General features: G+C 43.2%; 1 protein-coding gene across 1 annotated transcript in view; it reads right to left on the bottom strand.

Moving 5' to 3' along the window:
* Positions 1-236: 236 nt before the first annotated feature.
* Positions 237-21,769, bottom strand: part of CSNK1G1 (casein kinase 1 gamma 1) — a 155,116-nt gene continuing 133,583 nt past the window's right edge. Inside the window, 3 exon segments of the mRNA XM_019968690.2 lie at positions 237-6,134; positions 13,419-13,525; positions 21,221-21,331. Coding sequence (XP_019824249.2) covers positions 6,080-6,134; positions 13,419-13,525; positions 21,221-21,331 — 273 coding nt within the window. The 3' untranslated portion in view covers positions 237-6,079.

Below are 21,769 nucleotides of genomic sequence, written 5' to 3'. Positions count from 1 at the left end.
CAGGGATACAGGAACTAGTAAGTGATGAATGTCCAAATTCTTCCAGAAATGTTTATCTTTAAAGTGACGCACTGGCTAGGGCAATGTTCAACCCAAAAGAATGATGCAAGATGTGAAAATGTCAGGCATTATTTTCATTCCTGGAGGCTTCAATCATATTGAAGTTAGTCCTAGCTAGATACTTAGTTACAAATGAACCAGGAGAGGTTAAAACCAAACCAATCAACCAAGCAAAATTAGCCAAGAAAGGTAAGACATTTTATTTTACATACAAAAAGGGTGCAAACTGAGTCCTTTCCTCCCCAGACTGGAGAAGAGGTATACTTAAAGATCACATTTGTGTTTTCCATGGTGCCCTAGGAAATGGGCTACTCTGAGATAATATCAAGGCCCGTTTCCATTCACTTCAAAGAAGGCTACTTCCTCTGCAGAGGAGTTTTTACTAAATGGTGTACAAATCTCTCTCCTGGAGGAACCATTTCAAATACACCTGAAATTGACATTCATGTTTAAAAATACTACAAGTTTCATTTTCACAGCTGAGCTTTGCAGACCAGTGCCAGGGTTTATGAAACAATATTACATATCTAAAATAAAAGGTAAAAAAAAAAAGGCATTTAACAATAATCACATCCACACATCAATTAAAACTCATTTCCACAGCTGATTTATACATTATCTAGTCTTAAAAAAAACTGAAATCAACATCCCAACATCTTTTTAAAAGTACAATGGGCAAAGATGTAAGAAACAGACAAAATAATAATATAATAAATTAGAGCATGTATACATCCAATGGGAATTGAATCAACATTATTTTCCATGGCGGGGAGCTTATAATATTTTTGGTTTCATCTTCTTTTTTTTCCTGCTGTTTACTCTTCTGCTTGATAAATGGGGGCTCATTCCCAGAGCTTGCTGCTACACTAGAAACTCACTTGTTTCTTGTTTACTTCTGAAAATATTCAGGAACACATGGTCAGCAGCCTGGGCTGTTTTTTTTTTTAAGGTGGGCTGTGAGTCTTAATGGAAATGAAATGGACACAGATGAGCGCTGGCATATGCAAACACACACACACACAGGCATACAAATGCAACCACACACACCCATCTGTATAGCCCTTCCCTTCCCCCACCCCTCCCCCCAAGAAATGGCTCGTCTTCCTGAGACATTCCTAACAGATTGATAAGCCTTTTAGAAAAGCTTTCAGTATAAGGGCTGGCCTGGGATTTGGTCTGGAGCTCATGAAGGGGATCACTGAAAATGTCTCACCTGCTCTGAAAGAGGGGATTTGCGGGAAAGGGGCAGTCAGGACAGCTGTCCTCTTGTGTGTTACTGGGACGACTGCATGGCATCCCCGCTTCTTACCATGGATGAAGGTGGTGATGGCACTGGGAAGATGATCATGAGGAGTACTAGAACAACAGTAAAATAAATTCCGTCCACAGAACTGAGGTTCTTTTATAACATGGAGTTTGGTAACCAAACTAGAAATATACAGAGTACACGTTCACTTTTTTCCTTTGTAATACAAGCTGAGCTACAAATACACATTGGAGTGGACTTCCTGCTTGCTTTTTTAAGGAAATATGTCAACTACTACTGTCTATATCCAGGGAACCTACTTACTATTTTGAATACAATGGAGAAACCTTTTGCACTCAGTCACCTGCAAAAGGAATTAGGAAAAACAGATTTTTAAGACTGCTTAATTGATCAAAGATTTCCAAGATTCCTTACTTGTGGCTAAAACACTGCTTAAGACACTGCAAACCCTCAAAAGGGCCATGGTTTCCTTATTCATAAACAAAATCACTCCCTTTCCCCACCAAAAAAACAACAACAACCCACAGGCATCCCATTTTGATTCCTAGCAAACCATAAGGAGGAAGACTGGGACTCACTGGCTGTCAGCCTCTAGGCAGGACCTTTCTGGAGCCCTGGAGTTGGCAAAAGCAAGAACTCCAGAGAAAAGTGCCTGTTGTTCACATCAAACCAGATGGGGTGCCGAGTCATCCTGGCCCCCTAAAGGTTTCTAGAATTCATCTGCCCACCTTGGATCAATGGTGGGGATGGTGGCAGTGGCCTAGCAAAGGCAATGCTGGCTGTATGGCACTGCAAGCTCCTGATCTGAGAAATTCTAGCCCTAACATGGCTCTGACACTGGAGACAACATTGGCAGAGCAGTTCACTGAGAATGAAATCTGGTGTCAATATGGAAACAGAAGAGGTGACTGGGACACAGGAGGCATATAGACATGCATTAAATGAAAGGTCAATGTCCTCAGAGGAGGTACTTTCTAGGCTGCCATGAAAGCACTTATTTTTGAAAACTGCAGGCCATGCGGCTCACTGGAAGAGAGACAGGTTGTCTTTTGCATAAAAAAAGGTTAAGGCTATGATCTTTAGTAACCACTCTGACATAATGTCACCCTCACTTATTTCTGACAACAAAAGTGGTTACTAACACTGAGAACCAACACTGAATATGTACTCGCAACGTACATTTCCAGTGAACTAAGTTGGAAGGTACTTTCGAGGCAATGGACACCTCTTCTGGCTAATGGTAGGGGCTATTTCTATGAACTTGGAGTTCACTGAGAATGAACAGGCAATCAACCCTTCTGGAAAACTCAGAATCCTGCTATCTGCTGTTGCCCCTGCATTCCAAAGTACAGCGGGGCTTTAATTGAAGGCCAACCTAGTCACCTGACTTTGTACCTTCCCAGACCGTTTCCTCCTGGACAGACCCCAAATGGCAGGAGCATGTTAATGAAGGCAGTTATGAGAGTACTCAGCTGCTGGCACACGCTCCATCCTTGCGGAGCCATCTGGAGTGAGATCACTGGGGAACGCCAAGGGATGCCCAGCAAGTGGTTGACACTTATGTGCTCAGACTGTACAGACACGGTCACGCTCTGGTCACAGGGGAGGACCGTTTACATCTTGGCGGATTCCTGGCCTGCTTGCCTCAATCTGTTCAGGATGCAATCTGAAGGACAGCAGGGCTTGGGAGAACCCCGGCTGTTGTTACTGCTTAATGCTAACTCAGCAACAACTCCATCAGCCCCGAAGAAGACCCCTAGGTATCACGGCTGTGAAGTGGGGGAAGTGCACGGACTATGGAGCAAGCGGATTTGGGTGGGCAGTAGGTGCAGGGAGCGCCCATGCCAGAGGACCTGGCCGAGAAATGGAGGTAAGCAACGATAGCAACAGGGCTGAGGAGGCAGCCCTGATGAGATATGCTGATGGGGAGAGAACTGATGGCCACATTACTCCTTAGGTACTCTTTTTAAAAGATCACAATAGAATCTCTCAGGGGTCTGGAACCACCCTGGAGTGCCAATGGCCCTGGGAGGATCATTACTTGCCATTACTTGGCATGCCAGAAAAATTTGGGTGTTTCACTTTGTTATGAAAAATCAAGTATCTCATAAGAGATTTGTGGGAGGCTGAGGGTGAGAATAGTGCATTAGGAAGACCCCCCCACAACTGCTCAGGCTCAGTCCCCCAAGAGCCAGCCTTTAAAACAAACTTAAGACCCCCCAAAAGTCGTAAACCCAGCTTCAAGAGGGCCCGCCCTGCAGCCAAGCTGGGAACTACCCTTGCTTTCCTTGTGGAAGTGGGGAGGCACCTAGTGGAGTATGGAGGGCCAGGGATGCTCCAGACTTCGCCACTTGCCCTTGCCCTCCCTTGAGAAGCAGGCCTTTTCTATACTGGAATGTGGAAGGAAAAGATTCTGTACAGGACGTTAGAGTTACGCAAATTGAGAAGTTACCCAAATGCCAAATGAGAAACTATCTAAGTTTCAGTGACAGTGCCTGAACCACCAGCTAATGTCAAGGAAGCAAACCCCAATATTCAAAATTCTTGTGGGGAAGGGGTATGTCCCTGCATCTCCCAGCCATTCTGTTTTATTTACAGGAAAACTTCTTTTAAAAAATTAAAGATCACAATCTTTACATAAGCTAGGCAAATTTGAAGTCAATGAAGTGGTCTTTCCTAGCCAAGGCCCAGTGGAACACAAGTGAAGCCCAGTAACTGTTCCACTAAGATACATCAAGGGACCTGTTGTGGAAAATAGCAACTACCAGGAAGTAGGCCCACACCCTCCAGTCCAAAAGACAGCTCTACTCTTCAAGCCAGAGGCACTACTATGTTCCCCAAACCTCTGAACTAAGTCACCAGTCACTCTCCCCCATGGTTAGCTCTCTCTACCCCCAGATACAAGACCTCATTCTCTGACGGACTGAATCCTGTCTCCTCGATCATCTCTGGAATGAGAAATCACTACTTGGATTAAGTCACTCAACTCAAATGAAAATCAAGATGAGGAGATTAACTCCACACATTGATGACTTTTCAAGCAGTGAATGAGGAACTGAGACCCTTCACAGCAGCACGTGTATCTACAGCATGGGGGACGTGGAGAGTGGCCGGGGGAGTACAGGCTCTAGACATGTGGCTGTCTTATCTAGAGATGACTTCACACCTTTCATTTCCGTCTCCTTTCCCCTGGAATTTTCCAGCACTAACCAGCCCCACCCTCCTGTTCACTCAGAGCCCTAGGTACTGAGTCCTAAGCCTGCTGCTATGGGCCTGTTGGGAGATCTGCAGGTGCTTGGTTTCTGGTAAGGCAGGCAGGCCAGCCCAAATGCTGTAACCCATCTACTGGGGCAGAGAGTACACACCAATTTTATTTCCTGGCCCCTGCGATGAGCCAAATCCTGAGGTTTCCTCTGGCAGTTGGAAGGCAGGATCACTTTCCTCCTTCTTGTCCACTAAGTGGCAATATGGTGGTGGCTGTTTCATCACTAATTCTGTCCCCCGAGTCACTAAAGAAGTCACATGGCTATCTAGTTGGAAGTCCCTGGCAGTGGAGGAAACAGATATTTCCGGTTTTGTTAACCATCTCCTTCTCTGGGATGAACTAACTCCTGGTCGCAGTCTGGCTTGGCCGGCTCCTCCCACGTGCTGGAGAGCGAGGCTGTCCAAACTGCAGGCTGATGAGGTCAAGAGGCTCTGGGAGGGACATTCTTCAGCAGCCCAGAAGACGAATGAAAATTCAAGTATGTTTCCCTGCCAACCTGAGCGTTCACTCAGAAGGGCAGAGTTTGGCTCCTCCTCTTCCGGGTGCTGCGGACCCCGCCCTTTCCACGGAGAACGTCCTCTAGACCCATGTTCTCTCTGCATGGCTTGGCTGCTGGCCCCATCCCCCTCCAAACAGAAAAAAAGTAAAAAATCCCAATATAACCAGACACAATATGCATCTGCCATGGTTCTTTTTTGTGTTAAAACGACAACGAAAAAGAGGGGAAAAAAAAACTAAAAGTGCAATAAAGTCAGTCTTTTCCTTTGCTCAGAACAACTTGCAACGTTCTACTACTACTGTCTGGAGAACACAGTTCGCTTGTCAAGAAAGCTAAGAGCGCCAACACGCAGGGACAGTAGACTGCAGATTTCTCACAGCTTGCGTGCTACAGTGTAACTTCACAAGAGGGATGGAGGGAGTAACCTGCACCCCGCGGCCAGCTGGGGGTGGAGGCTGCACAGGCACGGAGAGGGAGCTGCGCCAACACACCTGGTGGGCAGAGGTCCTCCTCCAGCTGGGCCTGCACCTACCTCCCACCTTCTTGGCCACACCCCCAGCCTCTTAAACTCCTTCAGCAGACAAAGCCTTCAGCTCATTAGCTTGTGTGCTGGAGAGGGTGGAGGGTGGGGCAAGAACCAGGAGTAAACTAAGGGATGGGAAGAGAATAGTAGTCCTTGAGTTTTTGTGAATGACACCTTCACTGTAAACAATAGGAAGGAGAGTCAACCAGGCCGCCCAGCGGGCAAGCAGTGGAGGACCTGCGGCTCTGGGACCTGCTCAGAGCCTTAGGCAGGTAGGGGTGGCCACTGACCCACTGGGCCCTGGCTGCCCACACTGGCTCCTTCTGGGGGCATCTGTTTTCTTCTTTTTGGTTTGGATCTCCACCCTCCCCCCACAGAGGAGTCCCTTCCAATGAGAAATGGCAGGAGCTGCGGGTGCAATCGAGTCAGAGTCCCCAAGGCCTGAGGACTCCTGGGAGGCACTGGTCACTTGTGGCGCTGGGTGGTCTTCTTCCTTTTCCTCTTAAAGAAGCAGCAGCACCTGGAGCACAAGAAGATCACAAGTCAGCCTCAGCTGCCCACGGCTTCCTGCCTGCCTCTGTGGACTGCACCCACCCTCAGGGCCGCCCACCATCTACGGTGCGCACACTGGAGGCAGTGGGCAGTGTCTGCCGGGAAAGCCAAAGGAAGCAGCTACTTTATTGCAAACCCTATCATCAAAGGGCTGCAGGCAGGGCAGGGCCCAGGCAGGTGTTTTTGAAAGGATGAAGATGGCTTCTTTCCTAGTCTTAACACCTCAACCTGCCATCTTTCTTTATACTGAACCAAGGCTGGGGATCCTCAAAGCTGCTCTGTTTGCCCCTTAATACAGAAGGCAAAATTATTTAATGCGACTTTAGTGGTCAGCGGGTATGGAAGCTAAACTAAGGCCAAATGCCAAGAAAAGTATGACGTCTGGAACTCTAGGAGGCTCTTGTGATGCTACAAATGAAGGATTAAGGATTCTCTCTACCCTCCATCCCCGGCCCTGGTCAGCTACCTGGTGTAGGCAGAAGCCCTGACCCTAATAATGGGGTGAGCCCAGATCTCTTGACTGAAATCAGCACAGTCCACTCTTCATTTGGAGGATCAGTGACATAGTTCAGGAAGCAGCAGGTTGCACGGTCCTTCTCAGCCAGCTTTCTGAGGCTGTTGCTGGGCCAGGCTGGGTTCAAGGACTGACCCTGTTTAGGGTGGTGGGTTGGGCCTCATCCCTTCATAAGCCCTCCAAGTGCTGCCTCCTGGGTGACAGCCACAGCTCTACCACATCCCTGAGCTTGGGTAACCCCCCGCCCCAGGACTGCAGTCTTTGGAACTGGAAGTCGCTCTTGCTCAGGCAGTGACTATTCCAAAAAAGGGTGACGAGGACTGTGGCACAGCTGGTACAAAAGATGTCCTTTCCAGGAGGCTGATGCATAAAAAATGAGAACACCAGGGGCAGAAAGTGGTGAGTGAGTCAAAGATGCCCGATGATGGAGGGTAGAGAAGCTGAAGTGTAACTCTGGATTGCTGGATCCTTGAAAGAAAAGCTTTTCTCAGAAACTGTCTTTGGCTCTTTTGCCTAATCCTTTTGGGTTTAACATCAAAAGTATTCACAAAGAAATAAAGAGCTGTTGCTTACTTCCCTAAGCACCTAAGTCCTCCGCTGTAGCTCAGATTCCCTCCTTTTTCAGTCAGACCCATTGGTATTCCCTTACCCAATGGACTAGTTATTAAAAATCTGGATAAAGTGTCTTCCTAGAATGCAGAAATTGATGTTTACACAGAAAAATGATGGGCTTTAACCATATCTGAATGAATTAAACATGGAGATATTGGAAGCAGGTGCTTAAGAAAGGCTTTTTAAAAAAAACACTTTTTGAACAATTTTTAAAAAATGCTGTTTTGTTTAAAAATTATTTATTTATTTATTTTGGGCATGCTGGATCTTTGTTACTGCCTGAGGGCTTTCCCTAGTTGCAGTGGGCAGGCTTCTCATTTCGGTGCCATCTCTTGTGCCTTGTACGCTCTAGGGCTTCAGTAGTTGTGTTGCACGAGCTTAGCTGCCCTGTGGCATGTGGAATCTTCCCAAAGCAGGGTCGAACCTGTCTGTGTCCCCTGCATTGGCAGGGAGAGTCTTAACCATTGGACCACCAGGAAAGTCCATAAGAGAGTCTTAAAAAAGATTTTCTAAGAGTATGATGACACACGTGATGTACTATTAATGGGTGGCAATATAGTCATTAAACAAAGTGTCCTTTGTATTTAGAGACTGCATAATTTCTTTTAAATAAAAATGACCAACACTTTTGATTATTTTCAGTCTTTAATGGAATATCCTTGGGGAAGGATTAAAAAAAAAAAAAGGTTTTTTTTTTTTGTACATATGCTTTAGAAAACAGACATTTTTCAAGATGAATGTCCAGAAATTATTAAATAAGGTGAATGAAATCTCATGGGAGTACCAATACTCCATTCCCTGGTGACCATGATTTTCAGAGGGATCCCTAACATTTAAGTCAATTTCTATTATTCTTTTTGGAGAGTGCTAAGATAATGATTTTGTGTTTTCAAAAAAGTAAGAGCAATCATTAAAAAGTTCAAAATACTGTTTTGGTCCAATTCAAATGATAGAATTTTTCTTTCACCTCCTCCAGGACAAGCCATAAAAATTAGTATCTACTGATAAGCATATCATAACCTGATGTGCAAAGCTGAATTCACCTGACTGGAGGAGAGTATAAGCTCTGGTGTAGAGCTTTAGATTAATTTTTGTTAGTTACTTATAGTTAGAACTTCAGCAGTAGCAGAAGCTTTTAATAATTTTCTACCCATGAGGAAATGGTCTCTGCAATCTACTCTTTGACTCTTTGGTTTCTGTGGGCACTACCAGCAATAGGACTTGTAAAACTTTGTCAGACACCAGACCAGTCCACTGACTGACTCCATACATACGTCTTATTCTCAGAAGAGGATGAAAGACAAGTGATGAACCCTTCTTGGGTCTTGGGTTTTCTTCCAGCTGATTCTTTGATTCGCTCTCCCTTCAGCTATTCCTGTATTATGCTTCTCTGCTGTACTGGTACACTTTTCCTTTGCTCTAATGGTGGGTTTAAGCCCCACAGTATCCATCAAGTCTTCCTTAACCGTCCCTGTTGACACTGACCTCTCAAGGGACAATAACATGTGGCCTTTCAAGCATGTATGTCTTACCTCTCCAGGCAGATTGCACCTAAGCTCTTTGGGGAAGCCCTTGGGACCCCCTAGAGTTCCAAACATAGAGTAGAGGAGCACACGATAGGCCCTCTGCAGTTAGGATCGTGTGACTGACATCTCACAGGAAAGTATCGACCACGACAATGTCAGATTACACAGACACATGTCTGGTAAATAAATAGGCCAAATGTACCCCTTGGTATTGCAATACTACAAATTCTATCTCCACCAAACCCAACTGTTATCTTCAATACACCCTGCCACTGGGGAAACCATGCAGGCAACTTGGCTTAGACTGGTAAAAACTGGTGCCCAACCCAGTCACTGAAGACAGTAGAAACAAGGCAGAACAGAGTCCAGCAGACTGTAACCACCACACAGAATATGATCCCATGCGTGCAGACAATGTGGGGGGGATTCCAGACCGCAACAGACCACAGCTCACAAGCACCTGGAAAGTCAAGGCCGTGTCCAGGGAGAGAGGTGGGAAGGGCGCTCTGTCTTCCAGCAAGAATGTGCCTCAGCCAACACAGAATCTTTAGGGCTTCCCCTTTAGTACACCTCATGCTGTTACTAAAAATGCATTCAAGGAACCTTTTCTGAGGGTGCAAACAAGAGGCCCCAATATCTCATTAGTCAAGTCAGTCCATGGCCCACTAAATGTTGATAGGAAGGGAAAAGGAGAGAAAAGCAGGAAAAAAAAAAAAGACAGTAAATGAAAAACAAACAAAAAACTCAAAACGGCAACAACAAAATGTCCATCTTTCTCCTAAGAAGTAGCTCTCTTACTCAGAGAGAATCATATTCTACAGATGGAAAAACAAGCTAAACCAAAAAAGAAAGTCACAGATTTTTCCAAACCTGCTAATTTCAAGGTTAAGAGACCAAGCCACAGAATGTGAGATTATCTGGCAATGACTGTTGTGAGGAGTAACTAACTAGATTCTGATTATACAACTGATACAGTAACTCAGTCTTCTTACCTCTGTCCCTCTCTGTCTGATAATATCTGGCTGTGTTAATTTCAGAAAAAAAATTTGCTCAGCTGAAAATGAAGAGCCAATTTTGGATACTGTGGGATACTGTTTTGACAGGAAGAGGCAGCAGTGTGGTGGGTTTGAAGGGAGAGAGGGAACAGATGAATTCCCAGGTACAGGCCTGCCCGTCACCACCTTGTGGATCTAGTGCCCCGGCCTGGGTGGGGACAGCACGAGGCGGCATACGGAAGCCACTGAGTGTTCCTGAGGCACTTTGTTTGGCTTTGCCAATCCCAACCTAGCCTGGTCCACTCCCCGAGCATGTGAACTGGAGAGAGGGACTCACCACAGGTTGAGCATTTTCAGGCAGCTACAGAGTGTGTGAAGAGAAAAACACAGAAAGGAAGAGAGAGAAAGAGAGATATTAGTCCACAGAGGTGAGAGGAAAGCGACTCCCTGTGAGCCATGCAAACATGCAGTATGTGTCTGTGTTTAGGTTCTTCCTCGGTCAAGGCAGGGTGAGTAGGTCCAGGCCACCTGGTCCCCACACTGAAGTGGAGGGGGTAGGGAAAGGTGCCTGACAGAAGTGTCAGGTGGGAGCTGGGGCTCAGTGAGGACTAAGGCAAAACTGAAACAGCTGGTGGGAGCCTCAAGAGTGGGCTTTCCTGGGCAACTTCCAGAAAGGGAGCAGGAGAAAGGGCATATGATCCTGCTTGTATGAATCCAAACAGGCACAAGGCCAAGTCCTTCTGATTCCCGCGTGACGTCATACCATTCAATTTGTTAAGCTGATCTCCCAAATATCCTGAGGGAAAGAGAAGTCCCTGGCCTTTCTGTAAGACCAACATACATGCCTGACCAAAAAGGCCAGCAGTTAGCTCTTCCTCTAGAGGGGAAAACAGGCTTAAGAGACACTTTATCCTATTAGGAGAGAACAAGGAGGGTCACTGCTGCTCTGGATTAAGCTATAACTGCCAGAAAAGGGCCTAAGTCCCATTCTTGTTAATTCTCAGGGGAAATGAGGTCCACATGTGCCAAGTTGTAGCTAAAGTCAGTGGATAACCAAAAACTCCTGTGTTCTTACAAAAGTCAACCGAAAAGCTGCCTTGCCTCACTACCCTTTCAATCACACTTAAACAAGGATGTGTCCTAGAGCTAAATGTAAGATAGACATTCATTTTGTTTATAGTACAAAGAAACAAGACCCTGCTCTTTCCTCCTTTACACGAAGCAAGCTGGGTGAGGAACCCAGAATCAAAAGCTTGGACGTGAAGGTTTCACACTGTTTGCTCAGGACCCTCGTGGAACCTTGATCTAAAAGCAACAGCCCCCTCTTCTTCCACAAGCAGGCTGCGTGGACACATGGCATCACAGCTGTGTGCACTGAGGAGTGGTGTGGGAGCCTTGTGCTTCCCTAGCTGTGACTTCTTCCCATGAAATCGATCAGGCGGGTGGACACATGGCTCCCCCCACTACTCCCCTCATACATAAAAGGCCACGAAGAAAAACACACGGCTGTGCCCTGACAGTTCTCTGGGCAAGATGGATTGGCAGCTCATGAAATCACTGGGGAAATCAGCACACAACATGTCCTAAGCCAGGCTTTTGGATGACATTTGGTCAAATACGATTGCCCCCCTCTGGTTTCCACACCTTTCAGAAGGCTCGAACCTGGCACAGAGCTCCTTTTTGCTGAATGGGGAGGCTTTAAACGCTCTTTATGTCCTGGAATTTAGATTATGTCAGAACAGAACATACCAGATTGAAATCTCTTTGTGCGAATGGTCCCCTATCTTTTACACAGAACACAAACACCACACTCACATATACAATTAGTGTACACATTTACCAAAATGAAATGAAATAAACTGGTTCAAAGATAAATCTGTACAGGGCATATTATAAGACTAAAGCCCATTCTATCCTGGTGTTCAGAGCACAGTAGTAAATCCAGAGCTCACCTAGCCTTCAGAGTAATAGCCACAGCAGTGGATTGCGAGTGAGGTGGGAGGGGAGGAATGGTGCAGCCACCTTTCAGCTCAGACAATGCCAACCTCAGCTATGCATCTGAATTACCTCAGGCCATATCCCTGATAAATGAAACCAGCATCTCTGGAGCCAGGATTCAGGCACTTGTATTTTCTGACGTGGCCCAGGAGACTCAAAGGCGCAGCCAAGGTTGAGGGCTCAGAAACCACACTGTATATGTGGGAGAATGAAGTTCTGTCGTGGGAACTGAAATACTGAGAACCATGAAAACTTCCAAAGTCCCTGAGAATAGGGAGCATGTTTCCTTACTGAAAATGGTCTCCTCCTGACTTTAAACCCCTCCTTTGCCCTCCCTGTGTATGAGGGCCTTACTTTCACCAGGAGAGGGCTATCTGAAGCTACCTACAGTGAGCAGGGACTCAGGAAGAGAGTCCAAGTCTTTTTGTCTCTTTGTGTGAATAGCCCCATGTCTACTGGGTAGGAATCCTCAAGCCCTGGCTTCTGAAGGGGAGGACCTTTGAAAGCAAAGTGAGTTCATCACAGAGATGGGCGGCAGAGCACAGGAATGGGCAGGGGAACAACCATGCAAAGTTGTACTGATATCTAGAAGGAAGAATGCAGATCTTGATTAGCCTCTTACTTCCTCCTACAGAGGCACAAACATCTTCCGGCTGGTACTTTGGCTATCTGGAGGCTCAAAAGATCATTTAAGGCACAGTATCATTATAGATATGTTGCCTACTTCTGAGAAGGAGATATGGGAACAGCCTGCATGTTCTCAAAGAGTTTATAAGAAAAGTCATCCACAATGGGTGTGGCAGGTTGCTAATCTGTGAAGGACTTCTCTCTCCCTACCTAGTGTTGCACTGGAGCTTAAATCTGGACCTGAACTCAGGCTGGGACAAAAAGGGAAAGTAGTGACGGAGATGCTACTTCTGTAGCACAATCAGCAGTATTTCACCTTCGACCCCATTTTCTAAGAGTTTAAACACAGACCATGCAGAGAGCGCTAGAGGCCAGTGGGATGGGAAGGGCAAGGCAGTCACATGCAAGAGAAGCAGAAAAGGGAAGAGGGGCTTCCCCACCCTCTTGGGGTTAGTGTGATTTCCTCTCCTTTCCAAGGCTCACTCATTCAACAGGTGCAAACTGACTAATCCAAATCTCTCTGAATTCAGAATACTTTGAGAACAAAAGGGCTCTGAGGCCCTTGTCTAGGACTACAGATATAGAGTGGTTAGCCAAGAACCAGAAATCAAAGGCTGGTCAGCATGGCCCATGGTGAGACAAGCAGATTTTTCTCTCTGTCCCTTAGGGAACAAGAGGCTCCAGGGCCCCCAAGAGGCTTGTGACTATTCTTGGGTGTAGCTTTTATACCATGATCCTTTTAGGTCACTATGTCTTTTCATCCATGTGGACTAGAAAAAGTGACTGTGTTCCCAGAAATCACAGCTAAAGAAGTGTGGCAGCAGCTAAGGTACCATGCACAAAATAAAATGGTCAAAGGAAGAAAGCAGTGGGCACAAGCATGAGGAATCCAGTCTGAAATGAGCAGCACACCAGAGGAAAAGACAGAGAAAAGATTTTTCAACCTATAACTCAAAAGCCCCCTTGAAAGATGAACGTACTTAGCTTCCTCCACTACCTCCACCTCGGCGTGAGCTGTGATGGGTGCATTGGAGTGGGCTCCTGTGGGGTCGTCGACATTCAGCTCTCCGTTGGTTGAGCTAACCACCTGAAACAGAAGGACAGAGTGTGACAGATGCCATGGCAACAGGAGCCTCCTGCCAGTGCCAGAGAGGCTCACTAAGGGAGTTCTGGTCTCTAGCTTGGGTAAGAGCCAGGCAATGTTTAGAACGTTTGTTTTTCTGGGCTGGGGGGCCAAACGTCCTAATTTAGGGAATGTGCCCGGACCCGTATCATGTGAAAACACAAAACTCATCTAACTATGACAACTTTCATACTGAATGCCTGCTCTGTGTTAGGAATTCTTGCTACATTGTGTTGTGTTGTATTTGTGTGTGTGTAAATCTAATCCTCACAGAAATCCTATAAAATAGTTGATATTACTGTCTCTAATTCTATTCCTCTCAGCTTATTATGCTATAATTATATACAGACTCAGTGATGATGTTAAAAAAAATCTAAAGAGGAAATCAATAGTAAGCATCGAAAACTATAAGCAGTCACACTTTCCTTGAGAAATTTCTTCACAGCTTTGGACCTTCGGTTTGAAGTTACTCAAACAAGACTGCCGCATCCTCCCTGTGTGAGAGGGCAGACAGTAAGGAACACTTTCCCTTGGAGGACCGGTCTTATGTCAACAACCTTTATTTCAGGTTCAGCGTCATCCCATTTCTCACTGACGGTCCCCGAACTGTAACTGAAGGCTCTCACTCCTGTCATCTGGTTAATGTGGAACCGATCAGGCTTCTCTTGCTTGTGCAGCTGCTTCTGTCACCTGGTTTCATTTCCAGCACATGATTCCTGCTTATGTGGGTGCTGGGAAGTGGGAAAAGGGACCCCGCTGGACAAACCACTCTGCTGTTAAAGATCTTGGCTGAAACATGGGAGAGAACCACAAAATAGGATAAATGGTTCAGATATCATACGCCCCTGGGTAAGTAACTTTTCATCTATATGAGACTGTTGCTTATAGACTGATGTGAGAATTATACAAGAAAATGCATGAAACCACGTCTGGTACAATACCCGGTGCACTATAATGGAGACAGCACAGCACGGTAGGTAAGAAATGGGCTCTAGACTTACTCAGCCCTGGGTTTTAACCCTAGCTCCACCACTTACTTGCTGTGGGTCCTTGGGCAAGATCCTCACTCTTTCTGTGCCTGAGCTTCCTAATCTGTAAAATGGGGAAACAATGCTGCTTACCTAATTGGGTTACTGTGCAGACAATCCACAGAAAGTGCTTAGCCCAGTCTCATGGTACATGATAATGGCTCAATAAACATTCACAGTACTGTTATTCTCCCTCCATAAATGTTTACTTTTATCTCCCTCTAGAGCTGGGAGGGAGTAATCTAAAAATTTCCTGCACACTTATAAAAAGGAAGGTGGAGGGAAATGTTTAGTCTAAGGAATCTTTGAGGTATTTATTCAAAAAGGAAAGGGCAGACAGGTGACTACAACTTATCAGCAGTCTTTGCCCACCATTATTTATAAATTAGAAGTATTTATTATTCTTACTAATTACATCAATATAAGCTTTAAAAAATTATTAACAATGGTGTACAGTTAGTCAAGGAAACATACGAAATTAAACCGGGACTTACCCATGGGAGACCCCAAATTCACTAGTAACCAAATTTAGCATCTCTGATCAATGAAACCACCTAACCTGATTTATCTCCTGATATGATATAATGAATACTACATAGTATTATCTATATAGTATACTTGCAAAAAAAAAATTATCTGAATCTTAAGTATGATGGAAAAAAATAAGAAAATCCAAAGTGCAGGACATTCTATAAGACAAGTCTAAATTCTCTTCAAAAAAGATATGTCTAAAAATCTTTTTTTTTTTTTTAACACAGAGGTGATCTTTATAGATTAAAAGAAATTAAGAGACTGAAGAGGCATAACAACCAAATGCAATGCATGAACCCTAATCAGATCCAGAACACTACGAAATAAATTCTGGAGACAATTGGGGGAAATGTGATATGACTGTATATGAGCTATTATGGAATTATTAATTTTCTTATATATGACAGTGGCCATGTTGGTTGCATGAGAGAATGGCTTCATTCTAAGGAGATGCAGGCTGAAGTATTTTGGGTTGAAATGTACTTACAAATACTTTAAAAACACCCCCCTCCTGAGTTAAAGAAAATACGGCAAAAATCAATCATTTGCTAATCTAGTTAAGGATACACAGAGGCTCACTGCATCTCCCCTTCAACTCTGCTATAGATTTTAAAATTTCCTAATGAAAAGTTGGGGAAAATGAAAAGTTTCAACAAAAATGAAAAGCTGAGGAGAGAAGGTTTGTCGCCTGGAGAACTGCAGTCCTGCCACTGTTGTCCTGGTAATTTCCTCAGCCTACATATGCTTCTGGTAGGCACAAGGAGAGATCACACTGTGTTTTTCAATAAACAATTCAGGAACTAGATAAGATGTTAAATAAAACATCTTGGCCTCTACTGACATAAAGAAGCGACAGTCGGCACCACCCTATGAACTACCTGGTGACGCTGGGCCACGGCACTTGCTCACAGCATTTCACATCTCATACTCTCTAATTTCTCCTTCCTATGCTGCCTCTTGGCCCACAAGCAATGTCCTTGGGTGCCCCATTTTACAGACTAGACATCTTGTCTGCATCCTCAAACAAATCAGGCACAAATGATAACTCTACCATCAACTGTCTAACCTTAAACTTAACTGCATCTAAAATATACTTGGGAATCAAGGGCGACGAATCTGGACCTCTAGAGCATACACGTAATTATTTCAGGTTGGAGGTACAGTTTGTCAAACCACGGGACTGTTGCCTAGGTGTGCGGTGGAACAAACACCCGGTGGAGGTGACCAAAGAGCTGGATTCTCGACTGTCAGCATTCTCTGTGAGCCCTGGTTTCTATTTCTGTAAGACTAGGCCAATAACCACCTTGGTTCTATTAACCTCATAATTACTATGGCAGTTAAACATAATGATAGTTAGGAAAGCAATCTGAAAAACTGTGAAGAACTCTAAGGATGTAACAAATCATTAAGTATTTGAAACTATCATTTATACTTTTCCATTGATTATTTTAGAATAACCTAATTTAAAAGTAGGCTTTATTTGTATACCTTGAACACTGGCAGTTTATTTTGCTGTAATCACTATTAATAATATTAATCTCACATTTCTCTGGCTATATCCCGTTTAAGACCAAAGTAATTAATACAGACTTATCCATGAAAGAGACTAATGTGAAGTACTGTTTTGAACTTTAGCCCTTCATATTGGTAGCATCCCTTTTAAGAGTCTGAGAGATCTGAGTTATAAGCCCTGCTTTTCAGTTGTTACCATGAAGAAAAATCAAGAGTTGTATACCAAAGGAAGCAGTACTTTAGCTGATAACCAACATTTCAATCCTAATACATTTGATAATTCAAAACTAATACATTTTGGAATTCTCTGCTTTAGTTTCCCTATCTATAAAACTGGAATAACACTGATCTTAGTAAGAGTTGTAAATAACTATAAAGATTTGAGCAAAGTGTATATTAGCTAAATGTTAAATGTTGTTCTTAAGTCGTATGCCCTTATATCTCCTATATATTTTAATTCAAACAATTTTAGACCCATTTTTTTGGACAGAAGTACAAGTAAGAGGGTGAAAGTCGCTCAGCCCTGTCCACGCCTCTTTGCGACCCCATGGACTATATAGCCCATGGAATTCTCCAGGCCAGAATAATGGAGTGGGTAGCCTTTCCCTTCTCCAGAGGATCTTCCCAACCCAGGGATTGAAACCAGGTCTCTTGCATTGCAGGTGGATTCTTTACCAGCTGAGCCACATGGGAAGCCCAAAAATACTGGAGTGGGTAGCCAATCCCTTCTCCAGCAGATCTTTCTAACCCAGGAATTGAACCAGGGTCTCCTGCATTGCAGGGAGATTCTTTACTAACTGAGCTAAGAGGGAAGCCAAATTTTACATACTGTTGGATGGGATGCTTTTTCCACAATATATTTTGGCCATTTTCCACGACATCCAGAGATCTGTCTCTCCATAGTATGGAAGTATTATATTTGTTTAGTTAATGTTAAACTCAGATATTCAGTAAGTGTAAAATACAAACTAGGTTTCAAAGACTTATTATTAAGGTTAGTTTCACCTGCTTCTTTTTATTTTTTAACAAGTGATTATTAGACAATTTTAAATTACATCTCATACAAAAAATTAAATCTCTTAACAGCATTGTTCTAAAATATGTATCTTTACTATTTGTACATTTTTTTTCCCTGTACTTTTTTGAGGACTATTTATCTGAAACTGGATTCACTGGATCAAAAGTGGTACATATTTAAGATTTTAACAGGTATTGCCAAATTACCTCCATAATAGTTGAAACTCACGTTTCAACAACACTAGATGAATTGGCTATTATTAAACTTACAAATTTTTGCAAATGAGATACTCAGAAACTGATACATGTGTGTATATATATTTACATATATATTTTTAAATTGTTAGGTTTTATTTTTATTAGTTATACAAGCACATTGGGTAAAGAATCAAATATTTATACTCGGATACTTGTGAAAAACAATAATCTCTTTCCTCCACTCCACCATTTCCCTTTCCTTTATAGCTGATTCCTTTTTCGCTTCCATATCTCTGAATAACATGCATCTTGATTTGTTATTTTTAGGCAGTGTATTCACCTTTTTTATCTTTTTATTCCCCCATTAAAGTTTATACAGTAATTACTAAATCAATTCTTAGTGTTTACAACAATTAAAGGCTATTTACAGCTGTATCATGGAGTGTACCATAGTTATCTTTTCTTCCCTGCATGATTTTTTATTTGCCATTGAGTTAACTGATAAAACTGCTCTCCAGGCCTCCTGGCCAGCTCTGTTTAGGACAGGCTGCCCTCTTCTACTGGAAGACAGATGGCAGCCTGGGACCGCCTGTCTTTACACTGCTGTTTTCCTGAGTTGGATCTCGTTTCCTGGATCCCATGTTTACTCTTTCTTGGTTGATTCACTCATTTTCATAGCACACATCCTCCTACAGCTTCACAAGGGTGCATGAGAAGTAAAATTACTGGAACCACAGATTTTTGAAAATGTCTTTATTACATATTCCAACCAGAATTGACAGTTTGCAGAAGTACAGAATTCTAGGTAGGAAATCACTTTTTCTCAGCTTTGAAGGGACTGCTCATTGCCTTCTAGCTTCCAGCACTGCCGTTCAGAAACCTGAGGCTATACTAAGTCCTGGTCCTTTATTTGCACGTGACTGTTCTTTTTCTGGAAGCTTGAAGGATTTGCTCTTTGTCCTCAGTGTTTGAAATTTCACAATGATATACTTTGATGTGATTTCACCATCCATTTAAGCTGGGCACTCGGTGGGCCTTCTGACCTGGAAACAAGTCTCTGATATGTGTGAAATGATTTTGTCCATGAGTTCTGCCCCTCCACTTTCTCTGCTCTCTGGAACTCCCATTATTTAGAAATTGGACCTTCTGGTCTCTTCTTAAATCTTATGTTGTTTCCTACTATTTTTATCTCGTTTTCTTTGCTTGACTTTCTGGGAGACTTCCTCACAACTTTATCTTCCAAAGTTCTGAGCTTTTTGTTTCTGGGCCATACCACTTGGCAGGTGGGATCTTAGTTCCCCAACCAGCAATTGAACTCATGCTCCCTGAAGCGCAGAGTCTTAACCTCTGGACAGCCAGGGAATTCCCAACTATTGCGTTTTAATTTTTTTTTTTAATGTATTTATTTTTTAATTGAAGGATAATTGAGTTTTAATTTTTTGTTTATTATGTTTTTAATTTCCAAAAGCTCTCTTTTTTTTTGGTTTGTTTGCTCTTAGAATATTCCTTTTAAATGTAGCATCCTGTCTTTGCTTCACAGTAGCAATATCTTCAACAAAGTTTTTAATAACAAAGTATTTTTCTGTTGCTGTTTTGCTCTTTTTGGTCTCTTTTTAAGAGTTTTCTTTAGAAGTCTGATAATCCCTGAATGTTTGCTCTTATTTAAAAGTGGGAGAAAGTAAACTGGCACTGTGAGTACAGAGATGGGATTTCTAAGATGATCTCATAGCAGAATGATGTAGATGTCCAATTCATTAGGGAAACCCTATTGTCAGTAGGCTCAGATGTTTTCTCTGGGGGTGGTTAGATCCCCCAGAGCTGACTCAAGCTCATACCTTTAAGGTACACACCTGACTGTCTGCATTCTTAAGTACTAAATGGGAAAGCAGGCAGTCAGTATGCACACATTCATTTAATCTCCCCCTTTCCAGTATGGTATTCCACCCTCAAATGTGCCTTGTATCTCCTAATCCAGAGACCATCTTTTTTTTGGGGGGGGGGCCATGCTGCATGGCATGTGGGATATTAGTTCCCTGACCAGGAATAGAAGATAGAACGTGTACTCCATGCATTGGAAGTGCAAAGTCTTAACCACTGGACCACCAGGGAAGCCCCAGGGACCATTTTTTTTGCCCTCTCCAAAGAATAACCTTTGGTCTTTGCTGTAGAGGACAAGTAGGGATCTCTGGCTTCTTAAACAGACTTTCAACCAATGTTCTTCATTTTAGCACATGCCTCTCCACACTTTCTGAGCTTTTTGGGGACTCCCCATGTAAACAGTCTCTCAGCTTTTTCTTGTATTGGTTCAGACTTTTATTTTCTTGGGACTCCTAAGTCATTTAATAATTGCCCATCTGCTATCCAGCTTCTGACGTTTGATTGCTGTTGCCTCCTTGTCTGTTTTCTCCATTCTTATATGGATTTATGCCTTAAAAAAAACCTCCTTATCATTCTTTTAGTGTTATTTCAGATGGGGTTGTCTTCAATCCATCATTTTTACCTAGATGCTCCTAAGAGAACATTTTTGGTTTACACATCAGAGCTGTCCTTTGAATAACACGATCTTCAGTAAGTCAGTCCATGTACAGATGTATCTTAAATAATCAGCCTATGAAGATGCATTTTTTAATGCAAAAGGCTTACCTATCCCTTTTTAAGAATAAGAATTTATATTTGGTAGCTCTGGGTTCACCTGTGTGCCCCAATTGGTGCCGTCACTTACCAGTATGAGAAAAACAATCAGGTTAAGATTATTAAAATAGTGACATGTGTGAAAAGAGACACAAGATGTTCTTAAGTATGAGAGATAATAAAGATTCAAAATAGTCCAAAGGAAATCAGAAATAATTATTCGAGGAAGGGAAAAAAGAATATAGCTCAACTCCTTGAGTTCCCAGTCATAAATAGCTGAGTGAGTCCAATAAACAAATTGTTTATGGACTCAAAATGTATATGTGCTATGACACATATAATCATAGGATGAGCTACATACACAGTCCTCTATCCTCAAAATACTTATTTTAAATGGCTCAGATCTTTATAGTTCCCACACCTGACACTAACAGACCTCTACCTTGACTTTATTTTATCGTCTATGAGTGGATCAAGGTTGAAGGATTCATTTCACCAGAAATTAGTGTCAGAAATCATATACATATTTCTTAGCCAATTACAACAACCAGAAATCATCTCAAATGTGATTCTTACAAGGCACCTCAGTAGAAAATCAGCACAGAGATATGCAGTAAACCATAAGAGCAGCTCAACCTTACTGTGAGACTCCATTCTAAAGGAACCTGAGTTTCAGAAGCAAGCCAACATTCTACCAGCCAAGCTGGGAGGGCCAAGAGAAGGCAAGGAAGGCAGTCAGTACCTGCACTGATCCCCCATGGCGGTCTGCGGCCAAGTGAGACGTCAGGTACGAGGTATTGGTCTGCCGGCTCGGCTGGATTTCCCACTCTCCTCGGCGCTCTGACGATGCAGTCTGCTCAGGCATTAGGAAGCATGAGAGCAAGATATGGAAGGAAAGGTGAAGCAACAGCAAGCAATTACAAAATCAAGTACATTACTGTCCCTTCGGGTTTTGTTTTTGTTTTGGATTTTGAACTAACAACTGCTGCAAAGCACTGAGAAAAAGCTTGGCTATATTTATTTCAGCCTAACAAGTCAACACATAACTGTCTCTAACATACCAACCTTGCCGAGACACAGAAAAACAATAATCACCACAAGAGGAGGTTAAAAAAGAAAATCCATCAAAAGCTGGAATTATCTTTTAGTTTCCATATTAGTAAAATTTCAATAGCCACTAAACAGACCAAACTCACAAAGTTGGATTGCTGCACAAAGGAATAATCATACTTAAATCATTTCACTGATTAAAGATCTACCTAAATAGGTAGTAGTCAATACAGAAAATTCC

This window comes from Bos indicus, chromosome 10 (assembly GCF_029378745.1).
Source record: "Bos indicus isolate NIAB-ARS_2022 breed Sahiwal x Tharparkar chromosome 10, NIAB-ARS_B.indTharparkar_mat_pri_1.0, whole genome shotgun sequence".
In the NCBI taxonomy this organism is placed as follows: Eukaryota; Metazoa; Chordata; class Mammalia; order Artiodactyla; family Bovidae; genus Bos; species Bos indicus.
Note: the sequence above shows the minus strand (reverse complement) of the source record. Positions and strands in the feature narration are given on the sequence as shown.